General features: G+C 47.5%; 1 protein-coding gene across 4 annotated transcripts; it reads left to right on the top strand.

The window, feature by feature from the left end:
- On the top strand, positions 1-23,840 carry F11R (F11 receptor). 4 transcript variants are annotated; one of them, XM_028090994.2, is made up of 11 exons: positions 1-163; positions 17,590-17,658; positions 17,833-17,940; positions 18,122-18,268; positions 18,547-18,749; positions 19,171-19,273; positions 19,415-19,522; positions 19,740-19,752; positions 20,056-20,104; positions 20,218-20,258; positions 20,763-22,403. In XM_028090994.2, the coding sequence occupies exons 1-10, from the start codon at positions 103-105 to the stop codon at positions 20,251-20,253; spliced, it is 897 nt and encodes a 298-aa protein (XP_027946795.1). In that variant the 5' UTR covers positions 1-102; the 3' UTR covers positions 20,254-20,258; positions 20,763-22,403. The 4 variants fall into 4 exon arrangements, with proteins under 4 accessions (XP_027946795.1, XP_027946792.1, XP_027946794.1 ...); XM_028090991.2 differs by lacking the exons at positions 20,218-20,258; positions 20,763-22,403 and adding an exon at positions 23,686-23,840 and having other exon boundaries at positions 20,056-20,155; XM_028090993.2 differs by having other exon boundaries at positions 20,218-22,403.
- The last annotated feature ends 1,196 nt before the right edge of the window (positions 23,841-25,036 follow it).

The raw sequence follows: 25,036 nt of genomic DNA, 5'->3' as shown, positions 1-25,036 counted from the left end.
GCTCAACCTGGTGGCTGCAGTTTAGTCCCCGAGCGGCTGCGGGTGAAGCTGTCTCACCCCGCGGGGCTCTAGTCGCCGTGTCGTATCGGTACCCTGATCGTCATGGGGACGGAGATGAGAACAGGGAGGAAACTGTTGCTTCTCTTCACATCGGTCATCCTGTGTAAGTTCCCGGAGTTTCGGGAGGAATCGGTGCGTCGGGTCAGCGGTTGGAGGGAGGTGCTCCCCACGCCTCTCGCCCGCGGGAGGGGAGGAGTTGAGAAACCTGCCAGCCTCACCCTCCTGGTCCCCCTTTCCACCCCAGCCCTCCCCTGTTTCCCCTCCTCCCTACCCTGGCGGTGGCTGGCTCCCCTCCCCCACACAGGTCCCCTTACACCCACCGGGAGGGAGCCGCGGCTTCCGCACGTAGCCGAAAACGAGGGTTGGGGTAGCCCCACTTTTCCCAGCCTCACTTACTGTCGAGGGCCCTGCACACATCCACCCAGACGTACCCCTCCGCACGCACCTGGGAAGGGCCATCATGCCCTCCAACACGCACACGAATTCCGCGCACTACCCGAGAGAAGCCTGAGCCTCGCACCCCTGACTCCTCTGTCCCCTGAATGCCCTGTTCCTGAAGGGCCCTCGGAAAATCTAATGGAGGTCAGGTGGGGTGGACATCTCTTTCCCTGGCTGTTGCTGAAGGGGGCTCCTTAGCTCCCCCGGATCTTTGGGTTGCGGTGGTTGCTCTGGCTAAAGTGTCTGGGTGCAAAGTCTGAAAGGAAATAAATTTGAGATCTCACCTTTCTCAGAGCACAGCACTTAAAGTTCCTTTCTGGGGTAGCTACCTCGAGAGTCCTTAATAAATGTTGACTGAGTGACTATTCCCAGGGGGAGGACCTGTCTGTTGGTTGGCTGGATCCTTCTCACAGCCAGGACTCTGCCCTCCCCCGACCGCTTCTGGGAGTTTTTGTTTCCTTTGTAAACTCCCTTTCCTGTGGAACAATGAGGCTCACTTGCTGGGCCATGCCTCTGTCTATAGATAGGTTTGGGCGGACAGAGTGTATGGTTTGGGTCACCCAGTTAGGCACCCTGTGTCCCCAGCTGGACGTATATCTGTCAGGTTCATGAGTGCCTGTAAGTGTGCTTCTGTGGATTCTTGTGTCAGTACGTGATCTGTAGGAACCTTTGTTTTTCCCTCGAGGTCCACGCTTTAGGAAGTGTAAAAGAAATGAACAGTTACAGTCAGCATCGGTGGTTATAAGGCAGTTCATTTTGCTGTTTTGAAGGGTGGAAATGGATTCCCTGCCCTTAGACGGGTGGATTGACAGCTCCTTTGTCCCTTATCACAAAAACATAAGCCCTTGGGGTAAACTGGACCAGAGGCAAGTCTAACCCTATCCCTATTGTACAGATACGGAAACAAGTCCAAAGAGGGGAAATGACTTTTCCAGATTGACAAAAGGACCTGGGAATGGAACCAAAGTTTCCTGAGCCCCTTCTCCTTTTTCCACTGCTGGGTCCAGCATCTCAAGCACCCCGTGGCACAGGAACCATGATTTCAAACATCAATTTGGCATAACGCCCCCGGGTCCACTCTCTTACCTTCTCTAACTTGTCCCTTTCATTCTATGCCTCCACTTTCCTCTTTGATTCAGTTTCCATGTTTCTCCTATTCTCCACCTTTCTTACTTCTGCCTGTATTTTAGAACTGCTCATGACACTCATGGTCTTCCTTTGGTTCTTTGTGGTGCTCCTACTGGTACAGAACCTCGTGCTGAACAGTGCTTTCCCACCGCCCCCCCCCGCCGAAGTTTCTCATCAGTGATGCTATCTGTGACCATGTGTGTCGGGCTTACAAGCTTCCTGAAGCTGGCATCCTTCTTCCTTCTCCTCTTTCTTCTTCTCTCATTTTCTACATTGTGACATCCCCCAGTAGCCCATACTGGCACTGAAAGAGTTGGGATAGCCCCATTCTGAGCTTGGGGGTGTCCTCTAGTCTGTTCAGGGATTCACATGGAGCCTGAGGTGAGGTTGCATTAGCTTGACAGGACAGTGGGTGCTGGGAAGTGACATGCCCAGGGGATGGGGGAACTGACCATATCACATTTAAATCCGGCTAGACCTGGGGGGAGGAATTTAATTAGTAAAATGAGGATGGAAATAGGAATCAGATGACCTCACCTGGTTTCTAGTTTGGCTCTCTGCCATATTTGTGATCTTAGGCTAGTGCCCAGTCTTTCCATCTGTGGACAGGAGTAATAATGCTTGTCCTGCGGGTTGACCAGGATAATAACTACATTACATGTCCATGAAGGGATGACTATCATTGGGCAGCTGTTAACCCCTTTGGATTTTGTGAGGAGGAAAGAATGCTGCCCCAGGAGAGTTGGTCAAAGGAAGCAAGGTTTCCTCCTCCTAGATCCCAAATGGCAAAGGTAAAAAGGTAAGGGCTTTTTCTTGGGTGTCTGGTCTGTCCTCTGGCCCTGGGGTGTCTGGAGCATATGTGGGTGCCCTTGTGTTGTCTCTTCTCCCACCACGGCTGTTGCTCCTTGTGGGCTCTGCCATCAGGGAGGAAGAACAAAAGGCAGGATATGATCAAGTTCAAGCAGAGGCCCAACGCCAGCCCTGGGAAGCCTTGTGGAGAGGAAAGCCTGAGCTGCTGGGGCAGGGATTGCAGCCCAAACACTGAGGGAACTGGGCTTGGGAAAAGCACAACCAGTGACCAAAAGCACGGTCTCCCTCTTCCCGGGGAGCCTGCACTTAGAAAGGTTTCCAGCAATCTCCCAGGCAGGGAGAGGCATTTCTGCTTATAGCAGCGTCTTGTGTGAATAGGAGGACTTTGGGTGTAACCACGGGGAAGAAGGGGGAGCCTGGGTTGGAACCCTGGTTCTTTTCTCCCATCCCACTTGAGTGGGGGATCCCCACCTGATACTCCAGAAGACAGGAGCTGCTGCCCCGTGTGTGGGTCAGTCTGAGTGCTTGTCTTCTCTTCCGATGTTTCTGACTCAAGCCCTTCCACCTTTGCTGTTCAGCTTTGCTCGCTTTACCTCAAACTGCACATTGGTGAGTCAATTCTCCTTTCCCCTCGCTCTACCACTGGTTGAATTTACTCCCAGGAAAGAATTGTTCCCTCGAAACCTGAAACCTAGCCCTGAAACCTAGCGGCTGACGACTGCCAGGCAGCCAGGTGGAACTAGGAACTGGGAAATGCCCGGTAGTGGGATTCCAGTGCCCGCCTCCATCTGTACCTCCTGGCTCCAGGACACTTTGACTTCACGATGTTTCTAGTTTCTTTGTGACCTAGGCATGCCTGGGGTCTCCAGGCTAGTTTTGGTTTGGGGTAGAGCTCTTGTAATTAAAAAAAATAAAGTTTTATTTATACTTAGAACAGGTTAATACGTTGATATACACCACAGACATGTACTCCATCAGTCACGTTCTTTTTTTCACTTTGGATACCCCAGAGATCTTTTCATATTGGCATTATGGGTGTTGTGGTCTTGGTCTTTTTTTTTTTTTAAAGATTTTATTTATTTATTTGAGAGAGAGAGAGAGAGAGAGAGAGAAACAGCTTGAGAGGGGAGAGGGTCGGAGGGAGAAGCAGGCTTCCTGATGAGCCGGGAGCCCGATGCGGGACTCGATCCCGGGACTCCAGGATCATGACCTGAGCTGAAGGCAGTCGCTTAACCAACCGAGCCACCCAGGCGCCCAATGGTCTTGGTCTTCAAGATCCCACCACTGTCCACCCCCCACCCCCCTCCCCCAAGTCACGGGATCAAAGGCCACCTATTCTGTGGACACTGAAAGGGCTGACACCTTCGCTCAAAGATAGATTGAAAAACTATACCCATTTTGCATGATTGAGTGGGAAATAATGGAGCTTATTTTTCACATGTTAGTATTGAGGAGAGAGACCTTGGGGACCTCTAAACTCAGACTTGCTTCCTTTTCAGAGGTTCAGGAAAGATCTGGATGACCACTTGTCAGATGTAATTGTGAAAGAGGGTGCAGTGTTGTGGGGAGTGGGTTGTGGGAAGCCACGTGAGTGGATGCATACTGAGCTTTTCCAGGCATTGAAAACTCAGAGTTCATCTGTCTGGGACGCCCTGATAAGCAGGGTTTCTGTCTAAAGTCCGGCTGTGGCATTAGTTTTGCAATGTTGGGGGTAGGACAGGAGGAAGCAGCTGGCTGACAGGAGGCTTGATGCCAGGCCCTTGGAGTGAGCCCTGGGTGGGCGGGGCACAACCTTCCCTTGTACTGGGGAGATGGGTGGGGAGCGGGAGGAGCGGAGCAGGTAGAACTGGAAATTCTGCAGAGAGGGCAGGAGGGAGCCGTGGAGTGAAAGCTCTCCTGTCCCACACTGCTGATCCCACCTTCTGCCGTCCTGAGGGCCATTCCAGCCACTGACGTCACTCAAAGTGCAGCCAGGAAGGGCGGTTTAGTCTCAGCCCAGCCTGTTGTTGGGCTCACAGAGCATTGCTCCTGCCCACGCATTCCTTATCCGTCCTACCCTAACCTCCAGGAGTCAGTTGAGTCTTTACAGGGTGACTGGTGGGGAGGAAAGGGCAAACCGGGGGTAGAAGCCCTAGGTCCAGGTTCTAATGGTATTGCTTTGTCAAGTTCATTTGTTAATCCAGGAAATGTTGGTGTCTCCAGTGTTCTGAGCACTGTGCTAGAGATAAGGGAAAAAGCAGTGAATCACACTTGCTCCTGAGGGGAGCCAGGGGTATTGGAAACAGTTAGCCCACCTTAAGGTAAACTGAGTAGCCTTTCGGAGTCAGAGGCCCTGGCTTTCCTCCTCATTCCACAGCTGTAGCTCCCATACAGCTGGAGGGGCCTATGAAGCTCGTATGCCTAGAGGGGAAGTTTGGGTGAATTCTTAGAGAAAACCAGAGAGTCTGGCTGGCTGGCTGGTTTCCCTCCTTTTCCTTCCCTTTTAAAAAAAAAATGGAATTCAAACAAACTCAGGGTACAAAAGCAACTTAAGGAACATTCTAATAATTAACAGGATGTATAGAGGAAACAAAGGTTTCTTAATAAAGCAGTAGAAGGAAGCTTTTCTGTGGTGGGTTTGATCTGCATGTACAAGGATAGGTTGCTGGTGGGTTCTGTTAAGTCTAGACACCTTCGCCCTCTGTGACCACCTTATCATCACGGTGTGCTTCAGTGGGGGGCATGGAACACTTTTCTGGGCAAATACAGTGCTAGGAGCTGGGGAGATACAAACAACTTGGATTCTCTTCCCAACGAACTACAGACATATACTGACTAAGCAGCAAACAGCAGAGTGTGCCAGGCGCTGTCATCAAAGTACAAAATGTTTTGGGAGCATACAAGGAAAGAGATAAAGTTTTTAAAAAGATAAACTTTTATTAAATAGTATATGCTCAGTGCAGAAAAATGGGAAAACAGAAATACAGAGAAAATAAAAATCACATGTAATTCTATTATTAAGAAATAAACAGTACTTGTGTTTAATTGCAGTCTTTCCTCTATGAATAATGATATATATGTATATATACTTTATATATATATTATGTATATGTATTTTTAAGCAAAATGTGTTTTAAACAACCTCCATTCTATAGTATTCTGCGTGGCTATATTATAATTAACTGTTCACTTTTTGTTGGACTTTTAGGTTTTCTTTTTCTTTGCTATGCTAAATAATATGAAATTGTCCCTGTACATACATCTTTAAGCTTAACCTTTGATTATTTTCTTAGACTACATTCCTAGAAGTTGGGGAGAGATTAATGTTGACTGGGGAAAGTCATAGTGGATCAAGGGGGATTTGGACAGGGTCTCGAAGGTTGAGTGGGCTTTCCTTGCTTGTCTGATGGAGTCGCTCTGTAGCATCATACTTTTGGAACCTCAAAATTAGGCAGACTTGGGTTAAGATTCCCTTCCCACCATGGGGTACCTGGCTGGCTCAGTCGGTAGAGTGAGACTCTTGATCTCCAGGTTGTGAGTTTGATCCCACACTGGGTGTAGAGATTACTTTAAAAAAAAAAAAAAAGGATTCCCTTCCCACTTTGCTGTTTATAGCTGTGTGATTTTGGGCAACTATTCTAAGCTCAGCGTTCTCATCCCAGGTGAGATGGGATTATAACAGTAGTACTGTCTCAAGCATTTTTGTGATTGGAATCTAAGGAGACGGTGCGGGTGTGGGTGGATCAGTTGGTTGAGCATCTGCCTTGGGCTCGGGTCGTGATCTCAGGGTCCTGGGATCGAGTCCCACATTGGGCTCCCCACTCAGTGGGGAGTCTGCTTTTCCCTCTCCCTCTGCCCCTCCCCACCATTCATGCGCTCTCTCTCTGTCTCTCTCTCTCTCAAATACATAAATAAAACCTTAAAAAAAAATAGGGAGACAATGCATAGGGCACCAACCTTGATGGGACGGCTCACTGTGCCATTTCTGCCCTGACACTTGCCCACATTCAAGAGGAGGAAACCTAGACTCTACTTCAGTCCCAGTGTAAGGAAAGCATGGGGGATGAGATAAACACATAGCTCCATATGTCTATTTTGGAAAATACAATTTGCCACAGTTGTTTTATTATTCAGATACATAGTGATTTTCAAGAATTATATGCTCAGTCTTACAGATTTCTACACCACCAACTCTCTTCTGACATGTACGCAAGCATGTCGGGATTGGTTTAGGTATTAGTGGCTACGTCACCACCTCCCCTTCTCTTTACCCAGCTCACCTCCTCTTCCACTCCCACTCCCTTGTGCCACTCCGCCTACCTACTGTTGTCAACTACAATTATTTCCAGGTATGTGTGCTGTCACCCTTTTTCTCTCCTTGAATTTTATCAGACTCACCTATACTCTCCAGGATCTTGATGGGATAGTAATCTCATATTTCTTTCTTTCTTTTTTTTTTAAGATTTGTTTAATTAGCCTGTCTATTTAGAGCACAAGTGGGGGGAGGGGCAGAGGAAGAGGGAAAAAGAATCTCAAGCAGACTCGATGCTGAGCAGGGAGCCGGATGTGGGGCTCCATCTCAGGACCCTGAGATCATGACCTGAGCCAAAATCAGGAGTCAGGTGCTTAACTGACTGAGCCACCCAGGCACCCCTAATCTCATATTTCTTACGTACCTGGTACCTCGTTTCACCTTTAAAGTTTTTTTTTTTTCCCCACCTTTAAAGCTTAATCAATGTTTTTGCCTCTCCTTCCTGGCTTTGTTTTATTCTTCCTTCCTTGTGATCTGATTTTCTTTTTCCCCTTTTTCATTCCCTTTCCCCCCTCCTTCTTCTCTAAATTAAAACACTTAAGGGCGCCTGGGTGGCTCAGATGGTTAAGCGTCTGCCTTCGGCTCAGGTCATGATCCCAGGGTCCTGGGATCGAGTCCCGCATCGGGCTCCCTGCTCCTTGGGAGCCTGCTTCTCCCTCTGCCTCTCTCTCTCTCTCTCTGTCTCTCATGAATAAATAAATAAAATCTTTAAAAAAAAAAAACACTTAATACATGCTTGCTCTTTATACAAATACAGAAGATAGAAAAGAAAGGCTGCCTATGGTCTCAGATAATAGGCACAGTTGTGTGCATGGAGTCTGTTAGAGATTTTGTTATGCATATACTCAGATTATTTTTATTATTAAAAAATAGGATTATTCTACATACTGTTTTTATATTTTTGGATATATTTCTGTGCTAGTACAAATTGATCTACTTTGACCTTTGGGGTGGCCATATGTATTTTTTTTTAAGATTTTATTTATTTGAGAGAGAGACACAGAAGGAACACAGCAGGGGGAGTGGGAGAGGGAGAAGCAGGCTTCCCACGGAGCAGGGAGCCCGATGCGGGGCTCGATCCCAGGACCCTGCATGACCTGAGCCGAAGGCAGACGCTTAACGACTGAGCCACCCAGGCGCCCCTATATGTACCACATATTCTTTATCCATTCATTCATTGATGGACACCTAGATTGTTTCCCTATCTTGGCAATTGTAAATAATACTGCAGTCAACATAGGGGTGCGTGTATCTTTTTGAAGTAGTGGTTTTATTTTCTTCAGATAGACACCCAGTAGTAGAATTGCTGGATCATATGGTAGTTCTGTTTTTACTTTCTTAAGGAACCCCCATACTATTTTCCATGGTGGCTGTACCAGTTTGCATTCCTTCCAGCAGTGCACAGATACTCCCTTTACTCTACGTCCTTACCAATACTTGTTACTTCTTGTCTTTTTGATAATAACAGGAAGCGACATTTCATTGTGGTTTTGATTTGCATTTCCCTGATGATGAATGATGTTGAGCATCTTTTCATGTGCCTGCTGGCTGTATCTATGTCTTTGGAAAAACATCTATTCAGATCTCTGCCCAGAGATTTTTAATTGCATTGTTTGGGTTTTTTTGCTGTTAATTTGTGAGTTCTTTATATGTTCTCAATTTTTTGGATATTAATCCTTAGATTAGATTTATTAGATATTAGAATTAGATATGCGATTTGCAAGATAGTTTTCTCCCATTCAGTGGGTTGCCTTTTCATTTTGATGATGGTTTCCTTTGCTGTGCAGAATGTTGATTCTTTCACTATGTGGAAATGTCATCATAATTACCTAAGTCAGGCTGTAGTCATTGGGGATTCAGCCAGAACGCCCACTTCTGAAGTTCCACTCCGACCTGTGTATTCATCCACCTGGGCCGCCATCACAAAATGTCACAGACTGGGGCTTAAACAAAAGTAATTTATTTTCTTTTTAATTTGCAAAGATTTTTAATGAAAAAAATTTTTTTTAAAGATTTGATTTATTTATGAGAGAGAGAGGGTATGAGCTGGGAGAGGGGCAGAGGAAGAGGGAGAAACAGACTCTACTGAGCTCGAGCTGGATGCGGAGCTCAATCCCAGGACCCCGGGATCATGACCTGAGCTGAAGTCAGATGCTTAACCGACTGAGCCACCCAGGCGCCCCAACAGTGATTTCTTTTCTCACAGTTCTGCAGGCTGGAAGTTCAAGAGCACAGTGCTGATGGGGGGTCGGTCTCCTGTGAAGCCACACTGTTGGGCTTGTCCTTTCTGCAGGAGCACAGTTGGTGTCTCTCTGTATAAAGGACACCAGTCAGACTGGATTGGGGCATGTCCTAAGGGCCTTATTTTAACATCATTACCTTGTGGAAGGCCATGTCTCCAAATACAGTCACATTTTGAGGTACTGGGGTTTAGGGGGAACACAATTCAGTCCATAACAAGTATAAACCATTTTGAAGATTACCCCTGCAGAAAGGGCAATGCTTTGATCAGTCTCCTCCTAAGCTGACCTGGGCCTACTTGGAGTCTCTTGGTTGTTCTTGTGGTCATGAAGAGAGTGGGGGTGTTTTAGATGGATTCACATCTTTCCCCCACTTTCTGCTGCTGTTTTATTTATTTTTTTAAGATTTTATTTGTTTGAGAGAGAGAGAGAGCACTTGAGAGGGGGGAGGGTCAGAGGGAGAAGCCGACTCCCTGCTGAGCAGGGAGCCCGAAGCGGGACTTGATCTACTCGATCCTGGGACTCCAGGACCGTGACCTGAGCCGAAGGCAGTTGCTTAACCACCTGAGCCACCAGGCGCCCATCTGCTGCTGTTTTATTTTATTTTTTATTATTTTTTTAAAAAAGATTTGTTTATTTGAGAGAGTGAGCACGAGCATGCATGAGTGGGGGGAGGGGCAGAGGGAGAGAATCCAAGCGGACTCCCCGCTGAGGGCAGAGCCTGCCTCAGGGCTTGATCTCCCAGGTTGTGAGATCAGCACCTGAGCCGAAATCACGAGTTGGATGCTTTTTTTTTTTTTTTAAGAACTTATTTATTTATTAGAGAGCACAAATAGGGGAAGGGGCAGAGGGAGAGGGGGAAGCAGGCTCCTGGCTGAGCAGGGAACCCGAGCCCGATGCAGGGCTGGAGCCTGACGCAGGGCTGGATCCCAGGACCCTGGGATCATGACCAGAGCCGAAGGCAGACTCTTGACTGATTGAGCCCCCCGGGCGCCCCTCTGCTGCTGTTGTAGAGCTTGCATCAAAAACCTCTGGACGCTTCCACGTTTGTCTGTGCACACCTCCGGGGATGCAGAAAAGCAGCCTCTACCTTTGTTCATGCAGACACCTGCAGACATGCTGCAGCCCCAGGGGCAGAAATCAATCCCTATTGCAAAATGACTGTTGGAAATTGCCCATGTGCAGAGAAGTTTCATTCTGTTTCAAAACTATGAAATTTAAAAAACACTTAATTTTGGGGGCACCTGGAGGGCTCAGTCGGTGGAGTGTATGACTCTTGATCTCCACATTGGGTGTGGAGATTACTTAAAAATAAATCTTAGAAAAAAACCACTTAATTTTTAAGTTCTGAAGCTAAGTTTAGGAAAAAGATTAAAGGAGGGGCACCTGGGTGGCTCAGTTGGGGTCCTGGGATCAAGCCCTGAACTGGGGCTCCCTGCTCAGTGGGGAGTCTGCTTCCCCCCACAACACACACACAAATAAATATAATATAAATAAAATCTTTAACAAAAGAAAAACATCAATGGAATAGTCATCTTTCCCCCGCCCCCTGAAAATAGAACAGTTTATTAAAATTTTAAAAAGATTTAACTATGGATCAAGTTTGTTTTTTCTTCATCTGGGCGGGCCCCGTGTGCCAGTTTGAAAAATGGGCTTATCTTTGTAGATAAACTTTAAACAAGTAGATGTTGTAGTGAATGGTCTGCTATGACCTAATTTGTTAAGACTCTATGTTGTTCAATGTCAACTTGTACCAGGCATTATGCTAAAGTGCTGAGTACTCAGAATAATAAATAACACATGGTCCCTGCTCCCTGGGGGTTTACTGTCTGGTAGGGGAGACATACCCGTGCACAGATGATGTCATTGTAATGTGGGCAGTGCTTTGCCCCTGTTTTGCATGGGGTAGTTAAAGCCTAGGAAAGAGGTCTGAAGCCGGCTCTGGTAGGATTGGGGGTGGGTGGGTCATTTCTTGGAAAATAATGTGGATGCATAGCTGCTGACCAGATGAAGAAAGAGGGGAAAGGGTGCTCCACAGAGCTGGAATAGCAGGAGCAAAGTAGAGGTTGTGAAACTGCTCTTTGCTGGGAGTTTTAAGGAGTCTGTACTGCTAGAGGATAAACTGCAAGAGTAGAAAGGCTTATCAGAGGGTTGTCTGGGTGAAGAATTTGGATTTTATCTGAGAGGCAACGTGGAATCCTTGAAAACTAGAAGCAAGTGTTAGATGTGCATTTTTAGGAAGGCTGTATGGTATCAAGCTGCCTTGGTTTGAATCTGCACCACCGCTTTAGCTGCTCTGGGCCTCAGTTTCCCTGTGTAGAAAATAGAGATTATAGGGGCTCCTGGGTGGCTCAGTTGGTTAATCGGCTGACTCTTGGTTTTGGCTCAGGTCGTGATCTCAGGGTCTTAGGATCAATCCCCAAATTGGGCTCCACACTCAGCGGAGAGTCTGCTTGAGATTCTCTCTCGCTCTCTCAAATAAATCAATCTTTAAAAAAAAAAATAAAGATGATAATAACAGTATTACCCAACTCCTAAGGGTCTTGTAGGGATAAATGACGGTCCATGTAGTATGCTTGTAGCAGTGCCTGGCACATGGTAAGCACTCAATAAATATTAGCTCTTCCTCCGGCAGTGGGATGGAGGATGGATTTGCGTGGGTCAAGATTAAACAAGACAGAGAAAACAAGTGTAATTGAGTGACTAGTTGCAATTCTGCCGATGATGATGGTACTAAAAAGTGGTGGCCAAAATTGGAGGAACATTTGGGAAGTGACGTGTAACGCTTGCTGTTTGATTGACAAGAGTGAGGGAGAGGTGATGACTGTGGGAAGCCTTCTGGTTTGAGTGAGCAAGTACATGGTGGTACCACCAACCTGGAGACGGGAGCAGGAGGGGGTGTGTGGAGTCCTGGTGGAGAGGACACAAGGAGGCTCAGCCATAGGCATCTGCAGCTCTGGTGGGAGGCAGGGACTGGAGCTGGCCCTCGGTGGGTGCAGATGAATTTCGGGCTGTGTTTGAGATTTCCCAGAGAGAATGTGGAAAGGAAAGAAGGCCTGAGATGAAATGCTGGGGATCACTCGTATTAAGGGATTGACAGAGGAAGCAAGGTTCAAAAAGGAGAATGGTCATCCCCAGAGGGGTGGCACACAGAAACCTAAGGGCGGAGTGACTTCTTCTTCCTTTTTTTTTTTTTTTTTAAAAGATTTTATTTATTTATTTACTTTGAGAGAGAGAGAGCAAGCAGGGGGAGGGGGAGGGGGAGAGGGAGAGAGAGAATCTCAAGAAGACTACACACAGAGCACAGAGCCTGATGCGGGGCTCCATCTCACAACCCTGAGATCATGATCTGAACTAAGGTCAAGAGTCGGGTGCTCAGCCGACTGAGCTGCCCAGGTGCTCCCAGAGTGACTTCTGAGGAAGGGAACCGTCTGCAGGGCCTGGCGTCTTAAAGAGGCCACTGAAGGGAACTGAAAAATCAAATTGTGGATATCCTTAATTCTAAGACTACTTCAGTGTTTTGTAAATTGGGTTGCAACTTAAAGCCTAGGTATACATTTAATATGATGTCCCCCCAAGCAGCTATTATTAAATCGATGTATATCATATAATCAGGGCATCTTAAAATTGAGAGATGCACTATCTGGTGATGTTGGTAAAAGCAATTTTAATTCCAAGGTGAGAGCCAAAGATCTACTGAATGAGTGTGTTGGGCTGAAAACACTGAGGAGTCCTATGGAGTACAAGATTGAAGGCAGGCTTTCTGTACATGAAAGGGCCAAAAATCTCTTGATGCTTTTGACTTTGTGGCTTTTCTTACTGTGAACTTAGAGTAAATCAAATGTCACCGTGAAAAGGATGAATTTTCCTTCTATTTTGGTTTACCACATGCATTAGCGGGACATCTGTGTATGTGTACAGTGAGCCAAGTATAGGTCCAAGCTTCAGGGCAAAGGGGTGGGGCATGATGAGGCAAGGGAAATACAAAATAGTTGAGGACAATGGGCAGGGAGTCTGTGGGTGTCCTGAGGGAGATAGGGTGCAGTGAGGGAAAGCCCTCCACTCTGCTTCTCTATCTATGAAAGTTCTAGAAAAGAGGTAGCCTTTCCAAGGCAGATACCATGAGAGAGGACAGGTGGTTTGGTGGGCTGGGATATAAGCATTTTTCAGGCAGAGTTTATATTTATTTATATATGTCTTATTGAAGAAAATTTTGAAGTCAGAAAAATGAGTGTGTACAGAAGGACCTATGGGCAGATGATGATAATTATAATAATAGGAGAAGATATAATAGTTATTTGGTGCTTCCTGTTATAGGCACTTTATTTGTATTAGCTTGTTTGACTCTCAACCCCAGGCCTTTGATGTAGAAACTGTTATTATCCCCATTTGACAGATAGGTGAACCGAGGTTCAGAGTGGCTAAGGTAGCTTGCCCAGGTCACTCAGCCTAGGAGGTACCAGAGCTGGGATTTGAGTCAGGCAGCTTGGTTCCAGAGGCTTGTTCAGGAGGGACGGGGAATGTGGGCCGTGATGGTGAGGTGTCAAGGAGGGCGGGCTTGTGAGGCCGGGCTCGACACGTGCAGGGACTCGCGAGCACAGTAGAGCTTGAGTATTGGCCATCAGGCCACAGGTGGTCAGCCGAGATCCTGGGCTGGGATGGCACTGGGGGGTAGACCCTGTGTTTTAAACGGGAGAAGGCTGGACTAGGCAACAGAGGTCAGGACTTCTGAGGAGCCGGGGAGGATGGCTGTAGCCCAGGACGTTTGTGTTTGTATGTGATGTGATTCCTGAATGTTCTATTTATTTTTTATTTTTTAAATTCTTCTTTTTAAAGATTTATTTATTTGTTTAAGAGGGGGAGAGAGACAGACAGTGTGAGCAGGGGGAGGGGCAGAGGGAGAGGGGGAGAGAGAATCTCCAGCAGACTCCCCACTGAGTGCAGAGCCCTAATGCAGAACTCAATCCCATGACCCTGAGATGATGACCTGAGCCAAAATCAAGAGTTAGATGCTTAACCAACTGAGCCATGCAGGCACACCCTGAAGATTTAATTTTAATTAAAAATATATATATGTGTGTGTGTATGTATATACATATCTATTTTTTTAAGTAATCTCTACACCCAACATGGGGCTCAAACTTTAAACCCTGAGATCAAGAGTTGCATGCTTTACTGACTGAGCCAGCTGGGTGCCCCTATTCTCTTGAATGTTCTAGATCTGAAGGTCTGAGAGGTCTCAAAAGAACTTGAGCAAAAGAAGTGATGCAGAAACAATCCCCAAATTCATATGCTGTGATTTCTTCTTTGGTGGCCCTTTATTTCAGACAATAGTATTTAGTTTAATTAGAAGCTATTCTTTATTTGGGTGGTGTCATAGGTTGGATTCTAAGGAAGCTGACTCTGAGGTGTCAATTATCGTACCGAGACATTTATTAGGGAGTGCTCTTGGGGTCCACACCTGGGGAAGGGAAAAAAGAGTAGGGTGGGATGGAGGGGGAAGTTGAGTTGCATTGTAGCCTCAGCCTGTGCCCCAGGGGAGCTTTGGGGCAGGAATAGCCTTTCTGTGTTGTCCCAAGTTGGGGGTTGGGGCATTCGGGCAGTAGAGCTGGGGCTCCCTGGAGCTGCCTTCCTCCTCTCATTCATTGGTGAGGCAGTAGATACCAGCTGCCCCTGCCCCATGTGGAAGGCATGCCCCTCTGCCTGTCCTCAAAAGGGCTGATAGCTTAGGGCCTTCATCTGGCAGAAGTCCCAGCAGCTGGAAAACAAGTCCTTCATTCCTGCAGGGAGGTCAGGCTTGAGCATCACACTGCACATCACAGGTAGCAAGTTGTAAAATTTGAGGATCTTAAAAAAACCGAGTTCCCCTCATCAAAGCAGAGAAAGCCGACTGGGGCAAAAATCAAAGCATTTCATTATCAGCTTTCATTTCATTCCCCATAACAGCTGAGTAAGAGATGTCCAAGTGCTCAGTTTTCAACTAAGTGAGGGCTATTTGATTTAATTTCTTATCGGTTATTACGTTTGGTTATAAATTTGACATTAAAATGTAATGCCAGATATACAGATACAATGTAGTAGAAATAATTCACAGGTAAAATGGACCTGACTTTTATTTTTTTTTTTATTTTTTATTTTTTAAAGATTTTATTTTATTTATTCATGAGAGGCAGAGGGAGAGAGAGAGAGAAGCAGAGGGAGAAGCAGGCTCCCAAGGAGCAGGGATCCCGATGCGGGACTCGATCCCAGGACCCCGGGATCATGACCTGAGCCGAAGGCAGACGCCCAACCATCTGAGCCACCCAGGTGCCCCTGGACCTGACTTTTAAAAGAACGACATTTAGGGGCGCCTGGGTGGCTCAGTTGGTTAAGCGACTGCCTTCGGCTCAGGTCATGAGCCCGGAGTCCTGGGGATCGAGTCCCGCATCAGGCTCCTGGCTCAGCGAGGAGCCTGCTTCTCCCTCTGACCCTCTCCCCTCTCCCCTCTCATGCTGTTTCTCTCTCTCTCTCTCAAATAAATAAATAAAATCTTTAAAAATAAATAAATAAAAGAACGACATTTATTACATAGTCTTTCCCCCATTGAATCATGGTTTTTCTGAGAAACAGCATGGCTTATAAAAGTATGGTATAAAAAGGGGAAAGGGGGCACCTAGGTGGCTCAGGCGGTTAAGCATTAGACTCTTGGTTTCAGCTCGGGTCATGACCTCAGGGTCGTGAGATCGAACCCCCACATCAGGCTCCCAGCTCAGCTTGGAGTTTGCTTGTCCATTCCTGTCTGCTCCTTCCCCCAGCTCTCACTCTTTCTCTCATAAATAAAAAATAAAAATAAGTCTTTAAAAAAATAAGATAGAAAAGGGAAAAAAGAGGGTGTAAGGGGAGGCTGTGTGCTAATCTGAGCTCTGCCATTTCATAGCTATGAAAACATGGGCTAGACGCTTAATTTTCTCATATGTAAAATGGGAGAGAGAATATTTATCTGGACTAATTTACAGTGTTGTGTCAAATTGAGATAAATGTGTAAAAGTACTTTTAAAATTGTATTTATTTATTTTTAAAGATTTTATTTATTTATTTGTTAGAGAGAGCGCACAAGCAGGCAGAGGGAGTAGATTCCTTGCTGAGCAGGGAACCCGACGCGGGTGAGGCTCAATCCCAGGACCCTGGGATCGTGACCTGAGCCAAAGGCAGATGCTTAACCAACTGAGCTACCAGGTGCCCCAGTATAAAAGTACTCTTTAAATACTAATGCCAACACAAAAACAAAAACTCTCAAGGACTTTAGAGAACATCAAGCTCAAACCTTTCATGTTTCAGATGAGAAAAGGGAGCCTCAAGACCATATTCAGTTCTGTGAGTAATTACATAAAGCAAAAATGTGCTTGCATTAATCTAAGGAAGACGGGACTCTTAGAAGGGTAAAGAAAGCACACTTGGTGAATTTGAGCGTGGAAAACACGAATGGGGGTGACTGTGCACGTGCAGGTTTGCAGCGGAGTCTGGGTCTCCCAGAGTCCCGTCACTGGTGCCTACTGTCGAATGCTGGATCCTCCTGCCCACCCAGCGCTGCCCTCAGTCAGTTAGCCCTGCCTTCCCTCACCCAGCTCTTCCCCCCCAGTACCCACCAGCTCTTCCTTTCCTTTTCCACTGGGCAGGGGGAGAGTTTCGGGAGAGGATCTAGCGCAGTTCTGGCTAGAGCCCGGGCTCCCTCTCAGACCCAGCTGTGTGATCGTAGGCACGGTTCTTTCCCTCTCATTGGCTTGGTTCCTCATGGAAAACTGGGGTAATGACACTTGTCCTGCTGATCTGTCGTCCTTGTTTCAAGGATCAAACGACCTAATGTATGTGAAAACACTTTAAAAAACACAAAATGCCCTACAAATGTCGAGTGTTGTTATTATCCTCATAATTGCTCCTCCCCTGCCTCCCTGGCCTCCCTCCCTGCCTCCCTGGCCTCCCTCCCTGCCTCCCTGGCCTCCAGCTTTGCTGGCTTCCTGCCAGGAGTGTCTGACAAGTGGTTGCAATTAATTATTTGTTGAGAAGCTTTCTCTGAACCATGAAATGTCATTTGGGAAGCTGTTCTTGGACTAGTAGGAGTCTAATTAGATTATTGGGAGTTGCAGGGGCACCTGGGCGGCTCAGTAGGTGAAGCGTCTACCTTTGGCTCAGGTCATGATCTCAGGGTCCTGGGATCGAGTCCCACATCGGGTTCCTTGCTCAGTGGGGAGCCTGCTTCTCCCTCTTTCTCTGCAGCTATCCCTGCTTGTGCTTGGTCTCTCTCTCTCTCTCAAATCAATCAATAAATAAAATCTTTAAAAAAATTAAAAATTAAAAAAAGATTATTGGGAGTTGCAGAGGGAAACATAAAAAGGGAAAGAAATTACATTTGAAAGAAATATTTTATTTCCGTTGATAATGGAAGTATTGGCCTGCAATTGTGGCAAAAAGCATTTAAAGAAAATATTTAAGATATTGGTGAGGGGGTTTGAGACCCAGGAGGACCTTGGATCTCCTGAATCTCTTCACCTTGGAGAAGGCGTGGGAGGAGCCCAGCCTCAGGTGCTCCATCAGCGGGAATGCTCTTCTGTCCCCTCCTGATGGGTCTGCCTCTGTCCTCCTCAGGCTCCCTGGCGTGGGGCAAGGGTTCAGTATACACTTCGGAACCTGAAGTCCGAGTTGCTGAGAACAAACGTGAGTGCCGGGCAGCTGTGGGGGTGGGGTGGGGGGGTGTCTGGGGCTGGCAGGAGCAGGTGCAGGGCCCCCGGGGACTTGGAGAGCGTCCAGCACAGACTGCGGTTGGGGGCCACGTCCCCTTTCCCGTTTGCTGCTGCACCTTCCCCCGGTTTCTTTCTGTCCTGTCTGCAGCTGCCAAGTTGTCCTGCTCCTACTCCAGCTTCTCGTCTCCCCGTGTGGAGTGGAAGTTTGCCCAAGGTGACATCACCAGCCTTGTTTGCTATAACAACAAGATCACGGGTGAGTTGCTCCCTGCCTTCCTGATGGCCTCGGTCGTGGAGGGATTGCTGCGCCTGGATTCCAGGGGAGAGGTGCAGCCGGGGGCTCCGGTCCCGTGGACTTCCCGTGGCCTCTCCTGCCACCATCCCCAGCTTCTCTTAGGCCCCAGCTCATTCAGCCCCTCCTCCTTCTCTCCTGGTAGCTTCCTATGAGGACCGAGTTACCTTCTCACATAGTGGCATCACTTTCCACTCTGTGACCCGGAAAGACACGGGGATGTATACGTGTATGGTCTCTGAGGAAGGCGGCAACACCTATGGGGAGGTCACCGTCAAACTCATTGTGCTTGGTATGTGCTGTACTTTTTCTGTGTGGTCTTGGCATTCATTGCTTCCCTAAACCCTCACAGGCTCTGCCAAGCTTTGGAGCTCACTGACGGTGAGAACACTCACGGGTGGGGGGATTCAGAGTCACGGTGCCGGCAGAGAGGGGATGCGGCCCTGGGTAGGGGGAAGCTGAGGGCATGGTGAAGGGTAGAGGCTAGAGCTGATGGATGGCACTGTCCACAACTTAGCCTCTAGGCAGCGCTCTCTGACCTTGTGCTCAGCCCCTTCTGTCCCTTCACAGTGCCTCCATCCAAGCCTACGGTCAACATCCCCTCCTCTGCCACCATTGGGAGTCGGGCAGTGCTGACCTGCTCTGAGAAAGACGGCTCTCCCCCTTCTGAATTCTACTGGTTCAAGGACGGGGTCCTGATGCCTACAGAACCCAAGAGCAACCGTGCCTTCAGCAACTCTTCCTATAGCCTGAATCACAAGACAGGGGAGCTGGTAGGGATGGGGTAGCAAGGAAAGGTGTGGGGGGCACAGTTATAGAACCCTTCAAGGTGGGGAAGAAGAACAGCAACAAGGTGAACTTGGCATCAGGGTCAGGAGACAAAAGATGGGTACTTGGACACTTACCAGGATGAGCATTGCATAATATATAGAACTGTTGAATCACTGTGTTGTACACCTGAGAGTAACGTAATATCATATGTCAACTCTAGTGCAATTAAAAAACAAAAATAGGGGGCGCCTGGCTGACTCATTCGGTGGAGCGTGCGACCCTTGGTCTCGGGGTTCTGAGTTCAAGCTCCATGTTGGGCGTAGAACTTACTTAAAAAACAAACAACAAAACAAAACAACAAAAAAAACAAGAATAAGTACTTGGCTTTTTCAGGCAGGAAGCCAACTGTTTTCTTCCCTCCAGGTCTTCGATCCCGTGTCAGCCTCTGATACTGGAGAATACACTTGTCAGGCACAGAATGGGTATGGGGCCCCCATGAAGTCAGATGCTGTGCACATGGAAGCTGGTGAGCAAGGGTGTGTGGAGCAGGGGCTCGAGCTCAGGCCTGGGGTGGGGATTGGGGTCTGCTTTGCATCCTGGCTTTGGTGGCAGTGTCAGCGGTGTGAGTGAGCCTTCAGGGCACTGACCTCTCGTTTGTGTCTCCTAGCGGAGTTGAATGTGGGGGGCATCGTGGCAGCTGTGCTCGTCACACTCATTCTCCTTGGATTCTTGATTTTGGGCATCTGGTTCGCCCATAGACGAGGCTACTTTGACAGTGAGTATTGGCCCTCAAAGGCTCTCCTTTTTATCGTCCCCCTTTCAGGTCATGGTTCTTGGGTGCCATGTGAGTACTGACCTGATAGTGAGCCCACATGTGCGGGGTTATCTCCCGGGTGAGCGCCACCTACCTGCTGCATGCTGTCCCCCCGCCCTTCTGTGCCCAGCTCTCTTCTGCCCTACTCACAGTCACGGTCCCGTTTCTTCTCTTTTAGGAACAAAGAAAGGGTGAGTGAGGCGCTGTCCTGGGGATCTCTGGGCCTGAAAACATGGATGCCTGTGGTTTGAAGCTGAGATGGGCCCAGGGGAAGGGGCTGGAGGTGGAGGCAGCCCTGGTTGGGCGGACATCCGGGTTTCTACCTCTCCCTGTTCCTTGTGGCCTTGCGTTTGTCCTATCTCCCTCCACCCACACGCCCCTGCTGAGAACTCTGTGCTTCTGTAAAGCTCTCAGTCCCACCTCTAGAGTTGGCAGGCAGGGGCTGAGGAGAGCACCAGGGGACTGAGCATCTCTGTCTTCTGACTTGTCTGCAGGACCTCGAGCAAGAAGGTGATTTACAGCCAGCCCACTGCTCGCAGTGAAGTGAGTGCGCTACCCCGGGACGAGGAGGGGGCTTCTAGCCTGTGTCTACAGGTATGGGAGATGATCAGCTAAAGAAGAGGATAGAGTTGACTTGGGCATTTTTATTTCCCCAGGGGGATTTCAGGCAGACCTCGTCATTCCTGGTGTGACCCAGGTCCGGCTCATACCCTGTCCTCTGTGCTTGCCTTACGCCGGCGCTGCCAGACTCTGGCCCGTGATGTCTGTACTCCCACAGGATGCCTTATGTGTCTTCTAGCCCCCACAGGGGTCCCCACTTTGATTTTAGTTAGGATGTGTTTTTTTTTTTTTTTTTTTTTTTACAACATCGGCTGTGTACCCCTTCATCCTGCATCCCTCCCCTCCTTTCCCCCCACTGCTGAGTGGCCGGGGACTTGTTTAAAGCTTTCCTTCCCCACCCCTATGAGGGATCAGGCGGGAGTCCTGATTGACGCCCGTTGACTTCCTTCCAAGTAGGCAACAACAGTGGTGGGCATCATGCCCCCTGTGTGTCGTGGCCCGCTAGTAGCGATCTTGAGCTTATCCCTCGGCCCTTTCCTCCCAGGCTAAGGAGGTATTGGCTGTTTCAGAGTGGGGACTGGACACCAAGCAGCTGAAAAGGTTGTTTGGTGACAACACCGAGTCTCTCCTGCCTCTGCAGCCCACTTAGTTCTGTCTTCCCATGGGAAGTGCCACTGGGATCCTCTTACACCGTCCTAAACACAAGAAGACCGACACCAGCTGTGTCTAGGAAAACCCAGGAGCTTTGGTTATGGAGAGCATAGTGAGCTTTCATGGGACATGGAGCAGAAGAGTTTTTAAAACCACTGATCTAAAGAAAAGGAAGCTGGAGCTGGTAGCCATCACCCTTGGCTGGAGCAACTGGATGGACGCTGTTGAGACGTCTGCAGGGCTGTGGGAATGTGTGTAGTAGTCTTAGCTCTTTGCCGAGCGTGTGTGTGTGTGTGTGTGTGTGTGTGTGTGTGTGTGTGTGTGTGTGTGTGTGTGTGTGCTCCACTGAAACCGGTGTGTGTTGGAGGGCTTCTTAGCTCTTCAGTGAGATTTTGTTGGTGTGTGTTTGTGTGTAGCTGGATGTTGCTGGAAATAAAAACTTGGTTTGTCAAAGCTTCTTGTTGTGGGAAGTGGGGCAAATGAGGTTCCTGGGCTCCTTTGTACAAACAGGAAGCTGCCTGAGGCCCCATTTCCCTGCAACCTGGGTTGGTCCTGGCTCCCTGTCCCACCCCTTCCTGGTTCCTGTCTCAAGGTGGAGCGCCGGAGCATTGGACCCTCATTCTATAGAGCCCTCTTGTGGCAGGAGGAGAGCCTTCTGGAGGAGTGCCAACCCCCTCCCCCCCACCGAAGCTGAGGCTGTGCTCTGGGGTTCTGCTTGGTCTGATCCACCAAGTGAGAGGAGAAAGTGCCCACCCTCCCACCTCTGCCAAAACAGATGCATTAATAGGACTTCTCTGAGGTTGTGGGCAAAGTGCTCTGGAGCCTGAGGCAGGAGGGTTCCTCAAACCCTTTAGAGAACTCCTTCAGTAGTAGTTGAAAGTAGTAATTACTACTTTATTTAAGTGGGGTAGGGGTAGAGGGGCGTGCTGTCTAAGGAAAAGACAGTTTGAGACCAGGCTGTGAAGCCGTCTGCATGGGAGTGAGCAGCAGTAAGCAAGGTGGGCCTGCCTTTCATTGCTTTCCCCTGTCTCTCTGGACCCTTTTTTGCCCCTAGGTTTCTGTTTCCCCATCTACCACAGTCCCCCAGTGTATTTATTAACTAGTAAGAGGGCAAATAAGGGGTTTTCTAGGGCTGATTTTGCTTATTTCTTTCTGTGGAGGATGCTGAGCCCCACTTTGCCATGTTTTATTCCCTTATCTGGAAATCCCTAACAGAATTGTTTTATCAAGAATCCAAAAGGAAAAACAAAGCCAACCAAACCATCAGTTAAGGGTCATGCACCAATAAAAAAACAAATATTCCAGATGGAAATAATGAAACAATAAAAGTAGAGATTATGAAACGGTTCAGTAAGAATGAGATTTTAAAAAAAGTATGTTTCAGCTTTGTATCCTACTTGGGAGATGGGGTGGGAGGGACGTAGAGAAAACACCACAAGGAAGCAGAGGTGATTCATTGTCAAGTCTGAGGTGAATGGTTCCTCACTCTCTCAGTCACATGTGAGTAGGAGGCATTTATTACCAGCCTTGGAATTTACCACAGCCCCTTTGAGTTGGAAAACACCTTGTCTGTTTTCATTTTGAAATGTCAAAACTCATTTTTGTAATAAACGTTTATTTTTCACATTGAGTTTGTTTAAATCCTTAAGGTCTGTGTTAAAAGAAGAGGGACTTCCAGAGTGACTTGGATATTCAAAATCTTCTTTATAGTCTTATTAAGAGTTTTGAGGTATCCTTCCACAGAGCCTGATATTCCTTAAACTTACCGTTGGCCTGTTCCTGAATGGGGTTGATGCAAATGGACATTTCTTACATTGAATTAACACTTGGGGGGAAGCAATTCTGTGTGGACAGGAACCCAGTGTGATTGGGGATAAAATGATGGTCAAGGATGTGTTTTGTTTTTTTTTTTTTTAAGATTTTTTTTATATTTGACAGCACAAGCAGGGAGAGTCACAGGCTCCCACTGAGCAAGGAGCCTGACAACAGGGCTCAATCTCAGGACCCTGGGATCATGACCTGAGCTGAAGGCAGTTGCTTAACTGACTGAGCCATCCAGGCGCCCCAGGATGTGTTCTGTCTTAACAGATTCTGCAGATGGGGGAACCTGGCTGGCTCAGTTGGTGGAGCATGCAACTCTTGATCTTGAGGTTGTGGTTTTGAGCCCCATGTTGGGTGTAAAGATTACTTAAAATCTTCAAAAAAAAAAAATAGGGGTAGCTGGGTGGCTCAGTTAAGTGACCTATTCTCGATATCGGTTCAGGTCTTGCTCTCAGGATCCTGAGTTCAAGCCCTGTGCTGGGCTCCACGCTGCGCGTGGATCTTACTTAAACCAAAAAACAAAAACCCACAACATAATCTACAGATCAAGGATGAGGGAAGGAAATAGGTTTGGTCCATTTCTGAATGAAGGGACAAGTATGTTTTATGGGGGTATGGGGACAACTTAAGGGGAATAAATGAAGAAAATGCAACTTTAAGGGAAAAAAAGCTCTAATTCTGTAGCTCCTCTGATTTAGTACCCCTTTGGTATTAGCTGTGAAAATTTAATGCAATGGAAAAAAATTTTTTGGAGGGGTAACTTGTTGAATGATTATCATCCATTAATTTATTTGTAGGGTATTATTAATTTCCCTATTCCACAGGTGGGGAAAAAGCGGCACAAATGTTAGTAACTTACCCAAATTCACAACTAGTATGAGGCAAGTGGAAGGTCTGGGATTCAAGACAACTGGGAGAGAAGTTTCCTGAATGGGAAAGAATGCAGAAAGAGGAGGAGGAGCTGAAACAAGTTCACTTTCTTTTTAGAAGTGGCTGTGTGGGTGTTAGGAGAGGACATTGAAAGTAATGATGTCCACCTGGGTTTCCCCTCCAACTGTGACTGTTAAGTCTTGAGTCTGCCATCCCAACAGGATCTACGGGACAGAGTGGCCTATGAGTGCCACCTTCTGGAATGAAGGATAAAGCCACTGCATGTTGCCAGTGACAGGTGAAAACCAGAAGGCATACATACATTTGTGGATGGCAAAGAGAAGAGCAACATCATCAGCTTGCAGAATGAGAATTCAAAAACATCTCAATAGAGCAAACATGGTTACCAGAGGGGCTGGGGGGGGGTTTGTGTGTGTGGAGGGTATGGGTGAAACAGGTGAAGGGGATTAAGAGTCCACTTATCTCGGGGCGCCTGGGTGGCTCAGTCCTCGAGCATCTGCCTTCGGCTCAGGTCTGGGATCGAGCCCCGCATCGGGCTCCCTGCTCCGTGGGAGGCCTGCTTCTCCTTCTCCCACTCCCCCTGCTTGTGTTCCCTCTCTCGCTGTCTCTCTCTGTCAAATAAATAAATAAAATCTTTAAAAAAAGTCCACTTATCTTGAGCACTAATACATGGAATTGCTGAATCATTATATTGTGCACCTGAAACTAATATAACACTGTATGTTAACTACATTGGAATTAAAACTAAAAAATCTTAATAGGCAGGAACGATACACTCCATCTTATAGACCAAAATTCAATAGTAGTAAGTGTAAGATTCTGCCTCTGGGTCCAAAAAGCCAACTGGTCACAAATAAAGATGGAAAGCTATAGAACAATTTAAAGACTACTCTATGGATGGCCTCAAGGAAGAAAATTAGGACCAATGGATGGATGTCCAAAGAAGACTGGTTATAATTCAGACTGTGCCCTTCAGAGCTCTCAGGAGTGTGTTGTGTCCTGGAAAGATGGCCAGCTTTGGAGTTGAAGACCTTGTTTGACTCCAGCCTTTGATGTTGGTAAAGTTTTCTCTGTCAGTCTCTTGTCACCTAACAAATGGTGATAATACCCACCCTATGAAGTTTTTAGAAGCAAATGAGGTAAGATCTGGAAAGCACTTTATGTCACCTCACACAAGAGCTGTGCACAATTGCCTTCAAACCGGGTATTTTAGGCCAGGTGTTGGCAAACTTACAGTAAACGACCAGAGAATAAAATTTTTATTACCATTACAAAAGTTTATTTAACGAAGAAGTTCAATAAGAAAATGTACATGACTGGGGCGCCTGGGTGGCTCAGTCGTTAAGCGTCTGCCTTCTGCTCAGGTCATGATCCCAGGGTCCTGGGATGGAGCCCCGCATTGGGCTCTCTGCCCAGTGGGAAGCCTGCTTCTCCCTCTCCCACTCCCCCCTGCTTGTGTTCCCTCTCTCGCTATGTTTCTATCTGTCAAATAAATAAAATCTTAAAAAAAAAAAAAGAAAAAACTGAGCCATCCAGGTGACCCAGCCACCT

Source organism: Eumetopias jubatus, unplaced genomic scaffold, assembly GCF_037043125.1.
Source record: "Eumetopias jubatus isolate StellerSeaLion01/CBP00866 unplaced genomic scaffold, mEumJub1_p1.0 scaffold_12, whole genome shotgun sequence".
NCBI classification, from domain to species: domain Eukaryota; kingdom Metazoa; phylum Chordata; class Mammalia; order Carnivora; family Otariidae; genus Eumetopias; species Eumetopias jubatus.
This window is presented reverse-complemented; position numbering and strand designations above follow the sequence as displayed.